Raw genomic sequence first — 17,995 nt, forward strand, 5'->3', positions numbered from 1 at the left:
GATCATTTATGAACAAGTTGAAAAGAATTGGTCCGAATACCGATCCCTGTGGGACCCCACTATTTACTTCCCTCCGTCAGGAGAATTGACCATTTATTCCTACTCTCTGCTTTCTGTTCTTTAACCAATTATTGATTCACAAGAGGACCTCTCCTCTTATTCAATGACTGCTAAGTTTGTTCAGGAGTTCAGAATTCTAGAAGATCAGTGAGACAGGACTTGCCTTTGCAGAAGCTGTGTTGATTCTTCTTCAGTAGGACGTGCCCTTCTATATGTTTACTAATTTTGTCTTTAATAATCCTTTCAACCAATTTACCTGGAACAGATGTCAAGCTAACCGGATCCTCCCTGGATCCCTTTTTAAAAATTGGTGTTACATTGGCCGTCTTCCAGTCCTTTGGTACAGAGGCTGAGCTTAGGGACATGTTGCATATTTTTGTGAGAAGGTCCACAATTTCATTGAGTTCTTTGAGAACTCTAGGATGGATACTATCTGGGCCAGGTGATTTACTTGCTTTCATTTCATCAAATATTGTGCGTTCTGTCTGCAAATGGGAGTGTCTAAACGAACCATGGACCTTCTGTCCATAGTTTGGTTAGACTTACATGCAAACCAAGAACTCTGGCTTGTGTTTCCCAATAAAAGCCAGAGAAATTAACCATTTTTAAACAATTTGACTTCAAAGGGAAACTCCAGTATGAAACAGCTGAATTACAGTTTATCTCAGGATATTCAATACTATCACCTCTGACTTAAATCAGGAGTATGGGTTTTTATCCCAGTGTGTGTGTGTTAATTAGTTCACCAATGCCAAGATGTATTATATTATCATCAACACTGCTGTGTTAATGGTCACTGTTAGTACATAATTGTCATTGTCTATTCTTTTTGCATTGGTTTTCCTTCTGAACTCTCTCTGCTCTATTCCCCCTGAAGAAGTGGATTCTAGTTCAAGAAAGTTTGTTCCTCAGCAAATTTGTTAATTTTTAATGTGCCACGAGATCCTTCATTGTTGTTTTTACGAAAGAAACCATTATTACTTTATTTTCATTATTTTCCATACGTATTTGCACCCTCACTTATTCTAGTTGCAAACTATATAATGTCACTTGCAACAGCTTTCAGCAGCTACCGGAAATATTAGCAAAATTGAAAACACCTAAATATGTCATATAAAGAAATTTCTCATACTTCTAATGTCTAATTATATAAAATTAGAAAAAATGCCTCTGATAAAGAATCATTGGCGGAAACCGAATGTGTGCAAATAAAGAACTGTGAACTGAAGTTTGTAAGCAAGCTAGAAGAGGGATAGTCAGATGGTGCCAGAAGAAAGTCTCAATTAGCTAGACCTCTAATCATATGTACATACAGACATTTGGTGTAACAGGCCTTCAAGATATTGTAGTGTGGGATGGAGGGAGATTTCCTCTGCCTGCTCTGCTCCCTCCTCATCCATCATTATTCCTACCACTTCCCAATCCTCTTAGGGTGTGAGTTAGTGGAAAGAAGTAGTTTTGTTCCCTGCATCTGGCCTTACCCATGTAAGGATAACTAGCTGATAATGAAAGGATGAGTGCAGGCACTCTCTTACACCTTCGTACTGCCCTTTGGCATGTATGGGTGTTCTGATGCTGGGAAAATGGGTCTCTTTCCCTGAAACACTTGCTTTGGGTTCTGGAGACGATCTTGAATCCAAACCAAGACCTGAGTCCAATATACACTACGGGTTTATCCTGCAACTGTAATGTCTGGAGTACGTGTGCAGCACCAAATACACTCCCCAACCCATTGTCTGGATGCTATTTCTCCCTCGATATTCCATTTTTTCTTATATTACTTGTATTATTTCTCCTGTTGTTGAAGTTTCTCTGCGCTTCCAAGTAATGTGTGTTCAAATCTAGCATTACTATAACTCTTATCAGCAGGAGTGGCTTTCAAGAACTTTTGCAACATTTCCACCCCGGCTTCCCCCATTCACCTCTTTCTCCCCTTCCCTTGTTCAGATTTTGATGGGATTTATCGGGAGGAAATCCATTGGGCAGCAGGGATGTTTGAAGGCCTTTTCCACTGTGTACCTTCAGAGCTGTGGAACTATAAGTAACCACAGAATTTAAAAATGGCATATATTTCCATAGAATACAATTCAGCACACTCATCAATGCTTGACAAATCTCTTGATAAATACTGGTCATAAATACTGTAGGATGAATGAGTTTCGGGTGTGTGTGTGTCATTTGACTTCTTGCTACTTTTTCTGTAAGGGGCAGGGAATTACAATAACTGGAAGAGACCCTCTCTTGCCTTGCTTGACTCATCATTTTCCATCCTCTGTCTGCACACAGAAGAATATGACTCATGCTGGATCAGCCCAAAGGTTTATCTAATCCAGCATCCTGTTTTCCACAGTGGCCAACCAAATGCCTATGGAAAGCCCCACAAACAGAGCACAACAGCATTCTCCCTCTTGTGTTCCCTAACAACTGATATTCAGAGGCAGACCGCCTCTGATACTGGAAGTAATATCTAGCCATCATAACTAGTAGCCTTATTCTCCATGAATTTGTCTAATCCCCTTTCAAAGCTATCTAAATTAGTGACCAAGCCTATATCTTGGGGTAGTGAATTCCATAGTTTAATTATGCACTTTATGAAGTACTTCCTTGTATCTGTCCTGGTTCTCCCAACATTCTGGCTTCTAATACAAGCCATTTTCTCCACACCATGCATAACTTTGGACACCTCTATCATGTCCCCTCTTTGCTGCCTTTTTTTCTAAGCTAAAACACACCAAACATTGTAACCTTTTCTTATAAGGGGATTACTAGTCTAGCCTTTGGTCATTTTGTTTTATTTTTCTGCACTGTTTCCAACTCTCCCAATATCCTGCAGTGACCAGAATGTACAAACTATACCAAGTGTGGTTGCACCACAGATTTATATGAAAAGCTTTAAGGCATTATGATACTGAGCGTCATCAGATGAGCATTTAATCGCATGTTCACTACAGCCCACTTACGGATTTTTGCGCATCCTTTAGGCAATGTCCACCTCCTGCACCTTCTACTCATTTTCCCATCGCAGAATAGATCCCTTTTAATCTGTCTTTTTTTAATTAAATGGAATATGCCACCATTTCCTGCTGTGTGCAGTAAAAGCGGCACGATATGAATGGTCCCGGAATGGGCCACATGGTCGTTGCTGCTTCCTCTTTCTCTCCCGTGTAAAGAGACTGTCGCTATTGTGGGACAGCAGGAGGAGGCCATATTAACAATAGGGAAACACGAAAATCCACCCATCTGATGACGCTCATTGACTGCTTGACTTAATTCAGAAACAGAATATAGATTTTTATATAATATCGGAATATGGGCAAATATAGTCTGATAATTATTGGTTAAATTTGAGGTAGAAAAGATTACTAAGATACAAGGTGGCCTCCCCGAGCTCATTGAAATGGGTTGTTGTACCTATTCATACTTGTCATTGTTAAGTGAAGCTCAGCAATAACTTTCAGAGTGAGCATTTTCAACTGTTGATCATTTTTCTGGAAAGGTTTAGCTAATGATGTTTTCTTACTTCATCTGATTCTTTATGGTATTGAGACTCTGTTGTGATGGCTTGATCTTTTTCATAGCAAGGGATTGGTAGTTGGTGGCTTGTCCAAATTTGCTTTAAATGGTTTAAAAACAAACATTTTGTAATTTCACACCTAGGAAGAATATCCTGGAGTAATAGGCATGTAGCAGTTTAGATAGGCTTATGCCAAATTTAATACAACCCCATGTATCCATTGTGTCAGGACTTGAGGTGAATAAGGCAATTTGAGGGGCCTTTGTATCAAAACAATTGAGAAACTTACCCAGTTTGGGCTTTATTATATGTTAATCTACCTGGGAGGGACTGCCTGCATATCACAGAGAGAAGTTTGTTTCTTTTACTTGGCAATAAATAAGAAAAGTAATTACAACAGTAAAGAATACATACGAGGGCTTCTTTAGATTAATGGGAAATCGCGTTGTCCTTTCTGGGACTTTGCTTCCTGCTTTTCTTGTCAGTTGTTATGGGACTGCATCATATGGCTGGAAAGGAGTGACAGTGTGATCTATAATAGAAAACCTCCCCTCCTCTTCCTGCTCATAGCTCTGAATCGGACAGCACCCTCTAGTGGGTGATCTGTAGCGCAACTTCTTCTGTACGGTATAGGAAATTCCTAGATATTTCAGCAGAACCAGGATATCATAGTTTTGTTTTGTTTTTTAAAAAACCAGAATTACCAGGAGAAGGCATGGGAGACGTGTAGTGGTTGCCGACATCATCAAAATGACCCACAAACTTTCGTGAGTTGCCAGTCACATGTGTGCCTTATTTCACTCATGTGAAGGAGTCCTCTGCTACTGGAATAATTCCAGCGATAGGCTTACTTTAAAAAATCAGGTCTTATAAAGGCTAATTGAGAAGAAAAACGGAAGGTTTTTTTGTTTTTAAAGTAAAGTTCTTTTGTATTTTTAAGAATTGTTTTGTATACTTGGCATAGAGTTGGTCTGATTGACAGCCTGCTTTGTTATTTATATTTATTTTACAGCACATGCATTATATTCTGTAGTGCTTTTTGTTATAAATTTTACTTAATTTGTATGCTGTGATAGAAATATGAGGCATATCAGCCATCAGTATATGCACTTCTTGGGTTTACCCTGTCTTTAAAGAAATAAAAATATTGTGTGACCTATTCTCCTTAATCAGAAGCTCCATTGTACATTTTTGCAATATGGTTCTTGCAGGTTAAGAGAAACTGTAGCAGGAGTATAGGGTAGCAGCTACCTTTCCTATTATTATTTAAATTATGCCTTTTTATTATTAGTTTTGAATATTTATTAGTTTTTGTGATAACTTCTTTCATTATTCAGAAAGCGAAAGTCTTACATTCTTGTGGGAAATGCAATAGAATAAATAATTTTCTCAGAGTCTACTATCTTCCGTACAGACCGTATTCCATAGGGTTTTACATAGAAAAGCTTGTTTGAAGGACCTGAATACCTTCAGCAAACTCTTATTCCTATTGATGTTTAATGGGACTGAGGCACATTGAAGATCAGGATCTAAAGCAGTAGGAATTTCTCCCAAGTGGGAAAGAAATTAGAGGCAAATGCTGCGAAATGGAGTCAGCACTTGCAAAAATGGGGAGATGATGGAAGCCTGTGTGTATATTAATGCAGCTTGGGGTATTTGATGAATCGTCTTTGATCGTAAGCTCTTGTGGTTTCTCTGGGACTATATTCTTGTTTACATGTATATCCAAAATTTAACTTTGCCCATGTTGCTCTGTATTTGCTCAAATAATAATTGTATTGTAGTCATAAAACCAAGTGTTAAATTAGGGAGATGAGACAAATCCATTTTTAAAAAAACATTTGCATTACTGTAGCTGTAGCTTTGGCTGCCTTATCTGTCCTCTTTAGGTTTATATGTGACATTTACCTCAGTAATCAGTGATGAAAACAGCTTGTTTAGGAAATCTCGAATTCCAAAGAAAATTAAATCAGTAGGTAACTCTCTAGTAACTGTGTGAGGCCTTTTTGTTATCAAAGAGGAAGTAGATGTATAACGTTTATCATTTACACAACATAATTCAGAATTATTGATCAGTCTGTCTTTTTGATTCCAGCTGAGCTACCAGGATCATCAGCAATCAGGCTGTCTTCCTTGCGTGATCTTCCAGCTCAGCTGCAAGAATGGTACCAGCAGGGCTTCATCTTGGCTGCTGTCCATCCCTTTGTGCATCCAACTAATGAGAATGAGAAGACTCCCCAGGCACAAATCTTTAGGGCTGTGCTGATCAAGAAAACAGAAAGGTAAAGCTCTTCAAATGAACTGGGAATAAAAATAGACAATGAGATTTCCTGCTGAGATTTGACCTAGATCAGGAAATTATAGCAATGTCATGTTAATATTTGCTGTGCAAGGCTTGGATGTTTTTATAGGCTTAGCATGTTTCGTGTGTTTATGATCCATCTGCAGCTTGGCAGCAGTATCTGAGGATAACAAGCTGAAATGTGTTTCATATTTTGGAATGGACTGTCACTAGGAAACAACCAATCCTGGGCAGAGATTTGCAAGGATGGCTCATTTTTGTGTTCTTTATTGTAATAATTTTATTTTGTTATATGCAGCTAGAAGAGCCAAATAGTCATATTTCCATTGCCTTCACAGAGAGTGTTATTAAAAGAGTATAAATGCATATTTGTAGTAGACTTCATGTCTTTCACCCATAAAACAAATTTTCACCTGTGTATTGCAACTCATTGCATTGAGTAGTGTGTGTGTGTGTGTGTGTGTATGTGTGTTTGCTTTGATTTCTCTTCAGTATAGCTAAGCAGTATATTTTAATATAGTCAATGTTCAAAAGGAATAAGAGGCAACGTAGGTTTTTTTTAAAAATCCAAATTCGTGAAACTTTAGTGGATCTTGAGGGCTTGGTAAATCTCAGTCCTTCTAACGTCGCTGACCAGAATAAATGTTTATCATTTAAATAATGTTGCAAGCTGAAGATGATTTGTTCTTGCCCATCCCCCAAGTCCTTTAGCCCTGAACAGAGGATTCCTTGCATTTTGTACTAGTTAGAATAAAGTTTGAAGTGAAGAGACTCTGTTGTCACTTCTGAGTGTCTCCATAACCCACCATGAAACTTAGATTGTCCTTGATTCCGAGGGAAGAGCAGGGTAAGAGTTTTACTGCTTGAATTTCTCCTGGGAGGTGTGGTGAAAGGCTAACCCTTCCTCTGAATCTTTTGCACATGTCAGACGTTTAGGGAGAGGAATGGAGCTTTTCTTCTCTCCAGAATGAAGGGAGAGTTCCACTCTCTGTGATGGGCAGAGGATGCAAGGGGGAAGTTTCTCACTACACTTAACCACAAGTGCAGTTGCTTGAAAGAGACTGATAATTGCTAATGGTGACTGCTTTTGTGAAACACCTTCTAAGAATGTCATTGTGGTGAGACCAATTTTGTAAAAATAAAAAAGATAATTGGGTCTGTTCCAGTCACTAACCCCCTCCCCACTTTGGATGTTCTCTTACTAATGTGGTTACTGCTTCTCCTGTAATAGTTTCTACACCAGCAACATGATGCTTAAGGACTTCAGTCCATGTCAATTGCTCTGGCATGATGGTTAGAAAATACTGAATACATCCTTGGACTTACCTCGTAACACAGCCATTACTATTCACAGGGCTGATGAAGTAAATGTAGTCACAGTATGTAGTGTAGTATAGCATCTAACTGTACCATTTCTGAGTTCATGTAATAGCTTGTTTGTTCAAAAATGTCCCCATGTAAAAAGCTTGTATGTCACAGAAAACCTTTCTAGTACACTAGCTTCCCACGTGGGTCATGATTTTTATGTGGGTATAGCTTCAGAATCTCCAATGTGAATTATAGGACGGTACAGTTACCTGAGAGAACCAGATCAAGTCAGCAACACCATGGCTGAACTGGCACTAGTTTCAGTAACATTTCTCCAAGATGCAAAACTGCAGCTTTGTTACATCTCCATATGTCAGGTTAGAAATAAGCAAGAACAAGAATCAAAATACCAATGCCAGCACATATTAATTCAAGTGTTATATTTTACAGATACACAGCCATCTTTGTAGTGAATGAAACAAACTCAAACAATTCTGATTCTGGTATTGTATAGAGTATGATGGATGAAAAACAATGGACAGACACGAGTAACATTTGTACAAGAGAACAAGCTTAAAACAAACAATTCTTGGTGAAGAATCCAAAGTACATGGTAGTGTATGGGGAGTATTTAAAACAGAAGCTGTGCTGTGTCACACAAATAAAGCGTAAAAGCTTTTTACAACATAGCAAGCAATCCTAGCTTAATGTATAGGACATGCAAGTTCTTCTAATTGATTTGCACTTACTACTGAGCCTCTAGTAATGTTACGGTTTTTGTGTATACTAAATGAAAATTTTCACTAGCTGTAGACACTTCAGCAAAATGTCTAGCTCTTAGCAATCCAATTTTTTATCAGAAGTTTTGGTTAAGGGCTAAAATTGCATACACTCTCTTCTGCTAAACAAGCTCCTTGTTGACCAGAGCTATTTGCCTACCATAACTATGTTTTATATTACACAGAACCCAAAAGATAACAGATTGCATTACTTCAACCAACAACAAAAAAGTCTGTTGACAAGCTTGTAGCCACAGATATCTAAATGCTATCCACTTCCGGTTATTCCACTTCCCCTTTCATTTATGACACGGCAGTCATCTAATTTATGTGGAACCCAGGTTGGTGGGTTGCTGCAGTGACCCCAACAAGAATGGGGATGAAACTGACCCAAGAGACAGACAGAATGGGGAAAATAGTGAAAACATCATGTAAGAGGAGTACAACGTGGCGGGAATTGAAGAGGAACACGGTGTCAGACGCTCCATCGGAATAGCACTAAAGCACCAAGAAGATTCTTTTTTTTTAAAAAAAAAAAAGGAAAATCACTTCACATTACTGACTTTGCAAGGGGATGTCCAGGATTTTAAGAGTAGACCTGACCCAGGGGAGGGGGGCATTCTCCTGGTAGTACACCCTCCCCCAAGCCAGCATTGCCTCTTTTTCATAGAAAAGTGGTCATCATCCCACTTTTCCAGTGTTATACCAAGTGTGTATGATCAGCTACATTGATGGGAAGAAAAGATGCAGATGCAGAAGCTTTAGTGAGGATTTGACAGACTTTAAATGGTCTTTGGGCTTCCAATTGAGACACAGGTTAGCAAGGGATCTCTTGAGTAATCTTACTTAGAGGAATATTTGCCTTCTAGTTGAACGAATGGTCATAATTGGTGCTGTTAATGTTTCAGTGGTAATTGTGATATTCCTAACAACTCGATAAAAAAAATGGGTCACTCGAAATGGAGCTGAATGGTGGGAGATACAGGAGAGGTAAAAGGAAGTACTACTTCATACAGTGCAGTTAAACTATCGAATTCACTATCACAAGGTGAACTCATGATCACCAACTTGGGACAGCTTGAAAAGGGAATTAGACAATTTCATGGAGGGTAAAGCTATCAGCATCTGCCATACATACATGATAGCTATACATTACCTCTAGTAGCTGAGACAGTATACCTCCCAATACTTGTTGCATGGGCAGGTGAGTACTATTTTCTTCATGTCCTGCTTGTAAGCTTCCCGTATTTTTATTTATTTTGTTCTGTTTAAAATTATTTTTAGTCTGCCTTTAAGGCTTCTGGTTAGCCACTGGTGGAAGAAAATGTGGGACTAGACACTCCTTTTGTCTGATCCAGTACAGCTCTTCTTAAGTTCTTAAGAATAAATTTTTGCAGCTTGAATGCATTTCTGTACCGCCCAATAGCCGAAGCTCCCTGGGTGGTTCACAAAAATTAAAACCATGAAGACAATTCGAAGTACAGAACAAACAACAGTATAAAAACACAGTATAAAAATACAGTATAAAAGCACAATCAAGATAAAACCGAAGAGCAATGCAGAGATTAATATGGATTTAAAATACAGATTTAAAACAGCAAAGTTTAAAAAAGAAGAGGATAAACTGTTAAAATACTAGGAAAATAAAAAGGTCTTTACCTGGCGTTGAAAAGAGTATAATGTAGCTGCCAGGCGAACCTCTCTAGGGAGCTCATTCCACAGCCCCTTCCTGATGCACACATTAGAATATCACCATATGCAAATCCTCTTACCTTGGAAACTATCTTGTTTTAAAAAATGTAGAGGAAATTGTGTTTTTTGTGTGTGTTTATTCAGTGGAGCAAAAAGACACTTCCAATGTCTTTTTGCTCCCTGCCCCCTTGAATCTTTATACCTCTCTTTCATACAGTACAGCACTTAAATATGGTAGCTTAGAGTTCCATTCTGGGGCCGGATCTACACTACTGCTTTAAAGCGCTTTATAACAGTTTCATAGCGCTTTAAAGCAGTTAAAGCGCTTTATAACTGTTATAAAGCGCTTTAAAGCAGTAGTGTAGATTCTGCCCGGATTTCAAAGTTAGTGTCATGATGCTAATACTTTAGAACAATTCCTCAACAAAGGTTCCAGGAAAATCCTTCAGGATTCTGCATATTATTATTACCTCCCCACTCACACGTCAAGATCCATATGGAAAAGCTAACCAAGTGTTGGAATTACATTTATGAAAGTGCTTAGTTTTCTGGTTATTCTGTGATTTGAATTATAATTATTAATTAGTACAAACTTTTGCATTTGTTAAATTATTGTGTGGGGAGCACTTAATTGGGTCCAGCTAATGAAGAGATGAGAACAAATAGACGTAGAAGCATAGCTGGTCACAACTTTTATTGATTCACTTGAATAGGCTTGGCAGTGGCATAGGCGTGGATCCTGTAATTGGCCTGCCTGTCTGCTGACCAATTCCTGTGGCCCGCCTGCCAGGAGCACAGGTGGTGGTTGGAAGGGCCAGGGGCACACCATGGCGCAGACTGCTAATGTGAATCCCTTTCCACCCCCATGGATGTGGCCAGCTCACGCCCCCCATGCTGGTCTGGTCATGGGTGTTTGTCTGTGTAGGGAAGAATAGCACCAAATGGCATGGAAACTAAGAAGAGATAGACTCTGGTGCTTGATGATCGTGTTAAAAATTGTTTTATTATTTAAATCCAAAAATGCTCTGCTCAACGTTTCGGATATACTGTCCTTCGTCAGGAGCTATAACAAAATATACAGGTGGTTTTTTTAAAAAAAAATGGGCCACGTCCCTGAGATCCCTTACAGGAATCCTCACTGTGGGGGAGCAGGGAGCCCAATCCTGCTCCCCCTCACCAATGGATCCAGCCCAGTGCCTATCACACCTATGTAAGTTGTGACAAATGTTATCAAATGAAGCATCCACAAGGAATTTACTCATAGTCCAGATCAATTTATTTACAATGGAATTAATCTTGGAATGGGGGAGGCTAAAAACCCTGCACAGTCTTTGCCAATTGGTGCGTAGGTAAAATTCCTTCCCAGCCCCATTAGCTGGCGACTACTTCTGCCACTGCAAAAACATCTTACTTCCGGGAGCGGGTGGGTAAGTCAGCAACTGCAATCCTGGAGCCACATGGGAGGTCTGCCTTTGGGAGCCTCAGGTTGAACTGGAGGCAGAACAAAGGAGGGATCTCACTCTGCTGGCTCCGCCTCTTTGGCCCCGCCCCATCATCGCACTGATTGGCTCAGCAGTCCCATCCTGGGAAGGAGATGCTGCTGCTGGAGCTGTGCCACTGCGATTTCTGTGCCGCCGCTCTTTACCAGCCCTTCTCACTTCACTGCTGGCCAGCTCACCTCCACAATTCATCGCTCCCTGTTAAGGCCGGGAACTTGGCTTACCAGTTTTTACTTTGTTTGGGGGGTCGGGGGGGGAGTGTGATTCTACCGAATAACACGTTACAGGGGTTCAGTAACAACAAAAAGGTGAACTATGAGCAATCCAATGCAAGCTCATGAACAAAAGAGTTTTAGGAAAGTGTAGGGAAATATACTTTTAGATGGAAATAGGAGATTATATACTCCACTTGGACTGACCATTTCACAGCTATGAAGTCACAAAGGGTTTCAGCAAAACTGGCTCATTATCACTTTGTGTCTCCATTGCTTTTCATATATCTAGAAATAACATTTAAATGTGCAGGGATGGGGCTTGAAGTAAGGCAAGCTTGAGTTCCAAGAAATGCTTAATTTACTAAATAAATACTAAAGGATGATGAGCAAATTTCAGAACTACATGGAGGGGAATTTTTGTGACAGGTATAAGGAAGCTGAACATGTGAGGTTTATTCTTGGGACTGTTTGTTCACAGTGATTCTCACATGAGAGAACAGATTCATACTGATTTACACTTTCAGGAAAGCCCCTTGCAGAAGAGGAATTGCTAGTGGGTGGCAACTGATTACATGCTTCCTTTGTAAGATGATTCTCTTCCAGTATATGAGCGACGATAAGAAAGCTTGTTATCTTTTAGAGAGTTGAAAATAAGCTTAGTAAAAGGTCGTTCAGAAGTCCAGAAAGGCTTTATGGCCACCTCTCTCTGTCATCTGGTTTTCCGATTTTTCAATAATTACTTTCCTGTGTTTTGCATAACTGCTCAACACATCTTGGTCTATAGGGATTATTTCAAATTTACCTATGTGAGAACAAAGTCCGTACAAGTAATTGAAGAACTTATCTTCAATAGCTTTACACTGATACGTTGTTTTGTGTTTTATAGTTCTTCCTCTTTCTAATGTTCCTTTAGTAAGATGCTCTTAGCTTTTTTGAATTGAACTTTCAAAATCCAATGCTAATGAATTGCTGTTTGTACTTTTCAATCTGATTTATGTGCACCTGACACAAACCTATTTTTCCTGATAAAGGTCACTTCTTTGGGTCCTCAGGATCATGGGGAATGTAATAGCTTAGTGGAACTGTGATATGAGAGCACATATTCTGTGATGGTGCAGCTCCTATCTACAGGACTAGCTCAAGAGAATGGTGTTGGGAGACTGTATCTCAACCCCCTGGAAGTCTTGCTGAGAGGTGCTTCTAGGTGCTATCTTGTCTCCAATGCTATTTAATATCTATATGAAGCCACTGGGTGTGGTAACTGGAGGATTTGGGGCAAGGTGCCATCAGTATGCTGATGAAACCCAACACTATTTCTCCATTAGATCTGTATCAGGAGAGGCCATGCAGAACCTAGATTGGTGCTTGGACACACTGGTGGGCTGGATGAGGGCCAATAAGCTGAATCTGAATCTCCGTGATTATTATTATTATTATTATTATTATTATTATTATTATTATTATTTATATAGCACCATCTATGTACATGGTGCTGTACAGAGTAAAACAGTAAATAGCAAGACCCTGCCGCATAGGCTTACATTCTATTAAAATCATAGTAAAGCGATAAGGAGGGGAAGAGAATGCAAACAGGCACTGGGTAGGGTAAACAAGCACAGGGTAGGGTAAAACTAACAGTATAAAGTCCAAACAGCATCAGGTTTTAAAAGCTTTAGGAAAAAGAAAAGTTTTTAGCTGAGCTTTAAAAGCTGCGATTGAACTTGTGGATCTCAGATGTTCTGGAAGAGCGTTCCAGGCGTAAGGGGCAGCAGAAGAAAATGGACGAAGCCGAGGAAGGGAAGTAGAGACCCTTGGGCAGGCGAGAAACATGGCATCAGAGGAGCGAAGAGCACGAGCGGAGCAATAGTGTGAGATGAGAGAGGAGAGATAGGAAGGAGCTAGACCGTGAAAAGCTTTGAAGGTCAACAGGAGAAGTTTATATTGGATTCTGAAGTGAATTGGAAGCCAATGAAGAGATTTCAGAAGTGGAGTAACATGGTCAGAGCGGCGAGCCAAGAAGATGATCTTAGCGGCAGAGTGGTGGACAGAAACCAACGGACTGATGTGAGAAGAAGGAAGGCCAGAGAGAAGAAGGTTGCAGTAGTCCAACCAAGAAATAACTAGTGCATGAACAAGAGTCTTGGCAGAAGAGACAGACAAAAATGATCGAATCCTGGCAATATTATACAGGAAAAAATGACAGGATTTAGCTACTGCCTCAATATGATGAATAAAGGAGAGCGAGGAATCAAATATAAAGCCAAGACTACGAGCTTCCTTGACCGGAGTAAGCGTAACATCATTGACAGTAAGAGGGAATGAGAGATGAGGAGAAGGTTTAGGAGGAAAAACAAGCAGTTCAGTCTTTGCCATATTAAGTTTCAAACGACGATGAAGCAGCCAAGCTGAGATATCTGAAAGACATGCCGAGATACGATCGTGAACATCAGGAGAAAGTTCCGGAGATGAGAGATATAATTGTGTATCATCGGCATACAGATGATATTGGAGGCCATGAGATTGAATAAGCTTACCCAAGGGCAACATGTATAAAGAAAACAACAACGGGCCAAGCACAGAGCCTTGCGGAACCCCTACTGAAAGGGGAAAGGAGGAAGACGAGCTGCCATTAGCCAACACGCTGAAAGAGCGACCCGCAAGATAGGAGGCAAACCAGTTATAGACAGAGCCACAAAGTCCAAGGTCATGAAGGGAATCTAAGAGAAGATCATGATCAACCGTGTCAAAGGCTGCAGTTAGATCAAGGAGAATAAGAACGGAATAAAGGCCTTTAGACTTGGCAGTAAGGAGATCATTGGTGATCTTAGTAAGGGCTGTTTCAGTGGAATGCAAAGGACGGAATCCAGATTGAAAAGGATCCAGAGCAGAGTTACTAGAAAGAAAGTCAAGACAACGAGAGTAGACCACACGCTCCAGGGTCTTTGAAACAAAAGGCAATAAAGAGACAGGTCGGTAGTTAGACAGAGATAGCCTATCAAGAGTAGGTTTCTTGAGAATAGGAGAGACTGTAGCATGTTTAAAAGCAGAAGGAAATGAACCAGAGGACAGAGAAAAATTAATAATATGAAGCAAGGATGGGAGGATAGCGGGAATAAGATAAAGACGTGAGAAGGAATCGGATCACGAGAACAAGTGGAAGGCTTCGAAGAGCGCAGTACTGTAGACAGTTCATCAGCTGAGACCGAAGGAAACGCAGAGAAATTTGCAGGAGGAACTGACAGAAGAGGAACAGGAACTGGAAGAGGAGCAGAGCTGGCCAGATCAGAGCAAATAGTTTGGATTTTAGCATTGAAAAAAGAGGCAAAGCTATTAGCAGACAGAGAGGCGGGGAGAGATGGTGGATTAGGCTTCAGAAGAGAATTGAAGGACGCAAAGAGCCGCTGAGGATGCCTAGCATTTGACTGGATCAACGTTGAGTAGTACTGCTGTTTGGCCAGTGAAATGGCAGAAGAGAAAGAGGAGAGTACAAATTTGTAATGGACAAAGATGGAGGCATTGTAGATGTGTGGTTCCTAGGTGCAAAAATTACCAGCTCTGGATGGGATTGTACATCCCCCGAAGGAACAGGGTCATAGGTTGGGAGTGCTCCTCGATTGAGCACTGTCATTGGAGTCGCAAGTGACTTCTGTGGTTAGGTGCACCTACTAAAGATCTTAAGCTGCACCCTTTCCAGGACAGGGATAGTCCGGCTATTGTGATTCATGCATTGGTAACTTCAAGATGGGATTACTGTAATGTGCTCTATTTGGAGTGCCCCTTGAAGCTGGTTTTGAAGCTGCAGCTAGTACAGAATGCAGTGGCTAAGTTACTGACGGGTACCTTAACACATGTTATGCCTGCGCTAAAGGATCTACACTGGCTACAAGACTGCTGTTGAACTAGGTTCAAGGTGTTGGTATTAGTATACAAAGCCCTGTACAACTCCGAACCAGGTTACTTCATGGAACATTTCCCCTATACCAACCAACCAGGCCGCTATGATCTTCAGGGGAGGCCCTGTTGTTTGTGCCATGACCTATGGCTTTCGTTTGGTGTCAGCACAGAGACAGGCCTTCTCTGCAGTGGTGCCCCCCTCAGAGGGGAGAATTATCTCCCCTCTGAGGTACATCTGGCTTGAACGCTGGCATGTTTTAGGCATTTTTTGAAAATGTATTTGTTTACTTTGCTTTCCCCCCCAGCTATGAGTTATCTTTGTACCAACCTCATGCTATATTAGAGTGTGTGGTGTTTGTGTGTTGTTATTTTGTAAACTGTTTCAGGATTTGTTCCAACTGAGAAGCTATATATAAATATGCTAATAATAAATATGTAAGAGTCCATCCCAGCTATAAACCTCCATAGACAACCTTGGCAACTCACTATTTCTTAGCTTATGGGGCGTTACAGGAATAAAATAAGAAAACTTGCATACATTGCATTTATTTTTATTTAGTGGAAGAGCAGAACACTCATGTGATAAAATGTTCTGATGTTTACTGGTTCACCCCCTGGTATTTCCAATTGAAAGTATCTTGTGTATACCAGGAAAAACCCTACTCATTAGTGAGGAGATAATTTGTTCTGACTTTTTATAACAGTCAGTAGGGTAAAACTGTCATGAGACACTGAAAATAACCAAACTACTGATGTGGTGTTGCAATAGTAGTCTTGCTTAATGTATAATAAAGTGCAAACTCAGACATTTGGTAAGAAAAGCAGGAATGAGCTGAATTTTCACTGGACTTTACATGTGTGTGTTTTTAGGGCAAATGTTTACAAAGGTAAAAACCTAATTCAATATACATGTGAAATACAGTTAAAACAAACCAAGAATTAAAATAGTTAGCAGCAGCTAAAACAACAAACAAACATAAAATTAGAACTCAATTAAAAAAAACCCAACCCTAAACTAAATAATATTTTTAAAGTTCATTTAAAAATTGCCCCTTAAAGAGACATATGTACTTCCCAAGGAGAGGGTTGCACAGCTGTTCAGCCACCACTGTCTCTAGCTCTTTGAGGTGGGCTAGAGAGCAGGGCCTGCTAGGGTGATCTCAGGGCCTGGGCAGATTCATATAGGTGCAGATGGTCCTTCAAGAAATTGGGTCCCAAACCATTAAGAGCTTTAAAGGTCAATACCAGCACTTTTAGATTAACTCTGGAAATGACTAGTCAGCCAATTAAATTGGCATAGTATTGGTGTAATATGATCAGAACTTCTCACCCCCCCCCCCCCTATGAGCATTCTGCCAGGTCTGTTCTGCAGCAGTTGAAGTTTCTGAACTACCTTCAAAGGCAGCCCTACTCTGAGGGAAGCTTGGAGGATGGCAACAAGGGAGAGGGCCTTTTCAGTGGTGGCCCCCCAATTATGGAATGATCTCCCCGATGAGGCTTGCCTAGCGCCAACATTGTTATCTTTTCGGCACAAGGTCAAGACTTTTCTCTTCTCCCAGGCGTTTAACAGCATTTAACAACATATGCTAAGTTTGTTTGTTTGTTGAATGGACCCCAGAACTATTGTTGTTTTATACTGCTGTTTTTATATTTTGATGGTTTTAAATTTTGTATACTTTTTAATGTTCACTGTTTTTAACTTTTGTAAACTGCCCAGAGAGCTTCAGCTATGGGGCGGTATATAAATTTAATAAATAAATTAAATAAATAAATACAAGGAGATCTTCATAGTAATATAATCTGGATTTAGCTAATGGGGGTGTAACTGAAGCCACATATATATAAGATACAAATTATAGTTTCACCTTATTAAAAGATGTGTTAAGTTGCTACTAAGCTAAACTAAGCTCTTAAAGCAGTATACAAAGTTTGCAAATAAAGTGCATCTCCCTTACATCAATAGTAAGGCAGTAGAATTGGGTCATTTGTAGGACGGTACACCTACATCTCTTCCCCTCCTTATTGCTTTATTATGATTTTATTAGAATGTAATAAAATCATTACATTCTAATGCGGCAGGGTCTTGCTATTTATTGTTTTGCTCTGTACAGCGCCATGCACATTGATGGTGCTATATAAATAAATAATAATAATAATAATAATAATAATAATAATAATAATAATCAGCATCTATGCCTAGTTCCTGCTGCACTTACTTCATGAATTCAGTGTAGAGGCCACCCTATAACTGAAGTTCTCTGAGTGGTTTACAGGGATTAAAACAAACAAAATTACAATAAAACAACAAATACAGTGCCATTCCACAAATCACTTTAAAATCACTTTTTAAAATCACTTTAAGCTTCAGTCATTTTGGCATGCAGTGCGGTATGGGAATCAGGAAGTGCAAATGCCTTATCCTTCCTATTCCCTGCGCTTCTCTGTATCATCTGAAATAGAACTTGCACATGTCATCCTGGTTCTATTTTTGGCACTATATAGAAGAATAGGAGACACTTCTGCTTTCTCTCCCCCCCCCCCCCCCCAATCCTGCGTTCCATAGTATTGGAAGCCTTTCTTCAAGGCACAATGCAAGTGGCACTTCATTTTTAAGCCTGAAACTGCTTTGCCAAATTTCTCAAATAAATTGTCGTCTTAGTATCTCCTCCCCATGCCCTAAACCCACTATATAGCAAGCTTTTTATGAAGTTGTTTTGGGTAATGGTTTCAGA

The 17,995-nt window shown here is 39.9% G+C and overlaps 1 protein-coding gene across 1 annotated transcript in view; it reads left to right on the forward strand.

Moving 5' to 3' along the window:
• Positions 1–17,995, forward strand: part of RFTN1 (raftlin, lipid raft linker 1) — a 129,026-nt gene that overhangs the window by 36,651 nt on the left and 74,380 nt on the right. Inside the window, exon 3 of the mRNA XM_063128553.1 lies at positions 5,670–5,856. Coding sequence (XP_062984623.1) covers positions 5,670–5,856 — 187 coding nt within the window. The remainder of the gene's footprint in view (positions 1–5,669; positions 5,857–17,995) is intronic.

Source organism: Elgaria multicarinata, chromosome 1, assembly GCF_023053635.1.
Source record: "Elgaria multicarinata webbii isolate HBS135686 ecotype San Diego chromosome 1, rElgMul1.1.pri, whole genome shotgun sequence".
NCBI lineage: Eukaryota > Metazoa > Chordata > Lepidosauria > Squamata > Anguidae > Elgaria > Elgaria multicarinata.